The sequence below is a fragment of the Salmo trutta genome, chromosome 5 (genome assembly GCF_901001165.1).
Source record: "Salmo trutta chromosome 5, fSalTru1.1, whole genome shotgun sequence".
NCBI lineage: Eukaryota > Metazoa > Chordata > Actinopteri > Salmoniformes > Salmonidae > Salmo > Salmo trutta.
The window spans coordinates 16343031-16347436 of NC_042961.1; the positions used below are offsets into that span (position 1 = coordinate 16343031).

The following is a 4406-nucleotide window of genomic DNA, read 5'->3' on the forward strand; positions in this document are numbered from 1 at the left end:
GCTGACTACCTGTTACGATAGGGCAGCAAGAAGCCAAGGTAAGTTGCTAGCTAGCATTAAACTTATCTTATAAAAAACGATCAATCTTAACATAATCACTAGTTAACTACACATGGTTGATGATATTACTAGTTTATCTAATGTGTCCTGCGTTGCATATAATCGATGCGGTGCCTGTTAATTTCTCATTGAATCACAGCCTACTTCGCCAAACGGGTGTTGATTTAACAAGCGCATTTGCGAAAAAAGCACTGTCATTGCACCAATGTACCTAACCATAAACATCAATGCCTTTCTTTAAAATCAATACACAAGTATATATTTTTAAACCTGCATATTTACTTAATATTGCCTGCTAACATGAAATTGTGTCACATCTCCAGCGTTCATTGCACGCAGAGTCAGGGTATATGCAACAGTTTGGGCCGCCTGGCTCATTGCGAACTAATTTGCCAGAATTTTACGTAATTACGACATAACATTGAAGGTTGTGCAATGTAACAGGAATATTTAGACTTAAGGATGCCACCCGTTAGATAAAATACGGAACGGTTCCGTATTTCACTGAAAGAAAAAAAACTAATGTTTACGAGATGATAGTTTCCGGATTCGACCATATTAATGACCTAAGGCTCGTATTTCTGTGTGTTTATTATATTATAATTAAGTCTATGATTTGATAGAGCAGTCTGACTGAGCGGTGGTAGGCACCAGCAGGCTCGTAAGCATTCATTCAAACAGCACTTTCGTGCATTTTGTCACTAAATGTCACTCGCTCTGAGACTTGGAGTAGTTGTTCCCCTTCCTCTACATGGGTAACGCTGCTTCGAGGGTGGCTGTTGTCGATGTGGTCCTGGTTCGAGCACAGGTAGGAGCGAGGAGAGGGACGGAAGCTATACTGTTACACTGCCAATACTAAAGTGCCTATAAGAACATCCAATAGTCAAAGGTATATGAAATACAAATCGTATAGAGAGAAATAGTCCTATAATAACTACAACCTAAAACTTCTTACCTGGGAATATTGAAGACTCGTGTTAAATGGAACCACCAGCTTTCATATGTTCCCATGTTCTGAGCAAGGCACTTAAACATTAGCTTTCTTACATGGCACATATTGCACTTTTACTTTCTTCTCCAACACTTTGTTTTGCGTTATTTAAAGCAAATTGAACATGTTTCATTATTTATTTGAGGCTAAATTGATTTTATTGATGTATTATATTAAGTTAAAATAAGTGTTCATTCAGTATTGTTGTAATTGTCATTATTACAAATAAATTACTAAAAACAAAAAAAATAATCGGCCGATTAATCGGTATCGGCCTTTTTTGGGCCCCCAATAATCGGTATCAGTATCGGCGTTGACAAATCATAATCGGTCGACCTCTATACTCTATATTGCAATATTGAAGAATAACATTAGTTTGTCTACACTACATTAGTCTGCAGTAAACCTTTACAGACACAATTGAAAATGTGGATTTGAGACAGATGTTTGTCATCTTAGGTCTACATATTCATAGGATTTACAATCAGCCTTGAATTTTTCCACATTAATAAATCATAAACAGGTGATGCAAATTTGACTTATTCGGCAGGCAGTTCTGGTTAATTCAAGCCTTTATTGGAAAAAAAGGTCTAGAACTGTCTGACAGCACCTTCTCCATCAAGTCCATCCAGAAAGTCAACAATTTCCTCAGCTCTGTCTCCTCCATTATGGACAATGGACAACAAAACACGAACACTGCTGTCACGTTGGCCAGTGGGTAGCATAATCTCTACTGCCTTCTTGTGGATATCAATAGACCTGGAAGCATCTTGTTTGGCATAAAACAAATATTGGGCATACCAGTTGTAGAATTTTTGTAAATCCTGTGGTTCCATTCTTTCTATTTCAAGAAGCAGGTCTTCAAATATCTTATCTGCTCTATCAATTCTGCCAGATTCTTTGTACATGGCAGTCAGTTCCAGTTTTACTGCAAGGGATTTTGGGTAGAGTGCGACCACCTCTTCATAAAGGTTGACTGCATTCTCAATCAGAATATGCCTCATTGGGTTCCTTTTCTCTTCCGGAGAGAAAATCTTCCATTTGTAACACTTCCCAAGATGCCTCTTCAGCTGGCGTGAATTGGGGTGTTTCTCCAGGGTCCTTCTTGCCAGGTCAATGCTTGAATCATGAGAGATGTAATCTTTGAAAAAATCTAGCAAGATTCCAAATCCACCAAAGCTGTCCAAAGGCTTCTCTATCACTTCCTTTGCGAGTTTACATGCTTCCTCAACCTGGCCACTCTCTGCAAGCCTCTGCAGGTACATCACTGTGATGTACAAATCTTCTGGATCCAATTCTCTAGCAATCCGTAGGTGCTCCAACATCTCAGATCGCAGCTTCGGGGTAATGTCTTTCCTATCAACAGATTTATTAAATGCCATGGCGTAGCCACAGCGCAGCACCTTGTTCTCAGGGTCCCCTTTTAAGGCCATCCGGAAGCAATATACAGCTTCCTTCCTCTTGCTTACATCAAACTTATTCAAAGTCCAGGCCCTTTCTCCCCACACTACACCTGGGCAGGGCGAGGGGTTGTCCTGCAGTAGTCTCCCCACCTTCTCCACATAGGTCTGGCTCTCTGTCAGCTCCCCTTGGTGATAGTGCACCCAGGCCAAGTTCCCATAGTGGACCACCAGACTTAGCTCAACGTCGTCTGGGCTGTTTAGGCGAATGGCCTCTTCAGCCTTCTTCAGGCAATGAAGAGCGTCCTCTGTGAAGCCCAGAGCGTAGTGTAGGTAAGCCAGGAAGTTGTACAGATAACCCTCCCAGGAATATTGAACCCCCTCTCTGTTGCTGATATCTATCATTGTTTCTCTGAGGCTTTGAAGTTTAGATCTGCTGTAGTCCAGCTTCCAGGTGAAGTGGCATTCCAAACCCTGCAGCCTAATTTTCAAGGAGGTCTGAGCCATTCTGGTTTAAAAAAGACAACAGTTTAATTGTATACATTTTTTTCATGAACAATACCTAAGAGAGATATTTCAGACCTGGATGGTGAACCAAGGACTCATTTCAGTCATGAAAGAGAGAGGGTGCAAGAGAGATATCACTTACCTCATAGTTGGACAAGAGAAAGCCATCTTGTGCTCTCTGAGTTTCAACACAGAGAAAATGAGTGTCTGATTAGATACCTGTTCTGATTTTATACTGTATGGACCACATTATCTTCCAATGGGCGAGTTATGCTGATATTACCTCACTTTACAAACAACTATCATAGTTTTGTTTCTAGCAAATAGAGACTAAAGCAAATGAGTGTGTGCCAAGGGCTGTTACGGTGACCATATTATCACCACACCAGCAGTCATGAGTCATGAAAGCAGTCAAATTCCACTTGACCGTTTAGTCATGGTAATTAGTCTTATTCAAGCTCTGATGCTGCTAATGGTCATTAGTAGCTTACCAAACACTCTAACTGCCTGGTACTCAGCACTCTATTGTCCCTTCTAATCACTCTGACATCAATGCAAATGTTATCGAAAATCTAATCTAACACTTCATGGGAGCCCATGAGCTCATGTTGCGCAACATTTCTATAGTCTATGCAATTGCGTGAGAAAACAGAGGGGTGGCCTCTATTAAAAAGAGGAGGATTCCATCAGCTTTCTAAAGGGTTACAATATTCATTTCTCAACTTTCCTAATATTAAGCAAATTGCTTCTCTTTACAACAGGAGTATAGCCTACCTGGCTGGCATTAAACAATGAACCTCCATCATTTGCTATTTAAGTGCATGGATGACATGTCTTTTTTCCCCCGCCCCTGTTTTGGGACAGGTGCATGATAATGGTCCACGTTTCAGTATGATATGTTGGGTAAAATAATAAAGACAGACACAAATGTCAAGTTCAAGCATTTGTTCCCCATACGGGGTCTGGGGAACAGCCCAGCTATCGATTGCCTATCAACTAGACTCCGTAACATCATCCTTTTCAATAGAAAGTGCAAACATAACAGCACAACATTAAGTTCTTAATAGTCAAGTCATAACAATTGAAAAAGCATTACATTTTCTATTTACTTCAGTTGTCATCTTCCTCTTTGTTTTTTTTTGTTTTTTTATATATAAACAGAGGACAAGTTACCACAGTCCCTTGCTTACAGAATAAGCCTGTCCGGTGGCTTACACAGTTGACCCACCCGTGAGTAAGTATGGGCTCTGACAGGGGTAGGATTAGGGCCACGAGCTGGAGAGCTTGGTGGGCTAGAAGCCTCACCTTCAGTTGGCTCATGTCTCAATTCTGCTCCCCTTGCCTTTAGGCCTGGACTGAGATCCAGCTCATCTAGGTGAGTGAATGGCGTGTTCTGGTTTGTTGTCTGCTCTGCTACGTGCAGATCCACCCAATTGCGACGATAGAGG

The 4406-nt window shown here is 41.1% G+C and overlaps 1 protein-coding gene across 1 annotated transcript; it reads right to left on the reverse strand.

Annotated features, from left to right (window-relative positions):
* Positions 1–1608: 1608 nt before the first annotated feature.
* LOC115193386 (interferon-induced protein with tetratricopeptide repeats 1-like) lies at positions 1609–3322 on the reverse strand. The gene is made up of 2 exons (XM_029752104.1): positions 3101–3322; positions 1609–2959 (listed from the first exon to the last, which is right to left on the reverse strand). Exons 1-2 carry the CDS (start codon positions 3124–3126, stop codon positions 1642–1644), a joined length of 1344 nt encoding a protein of 447 aa, XP_029607964.1. The 5' UTR covers positions 3127–3322; the 3' UTR covers positions 1609–1641.
* Between the last annotated feature and the right edge of the window lie 1084 nt (positions 3323–4406).

What these genes read in the sequence shown, in the direction of transcription:
- LOC115193386 (XM_029752104.1), bottom strand. Translation starts at nt 3,126, where the DNA reads ATGGCTTTCTCTTGTCCAACTATGAG. An exon ending in TTCTCTTGTCCAACTATGAG is followed by an intron (nt 2,960 to 3,100) that starts GTAAGTGATATC and finishes TTTTTAAACCAG; the next exon opens with AATGGCTCAGACCTCCTTGA.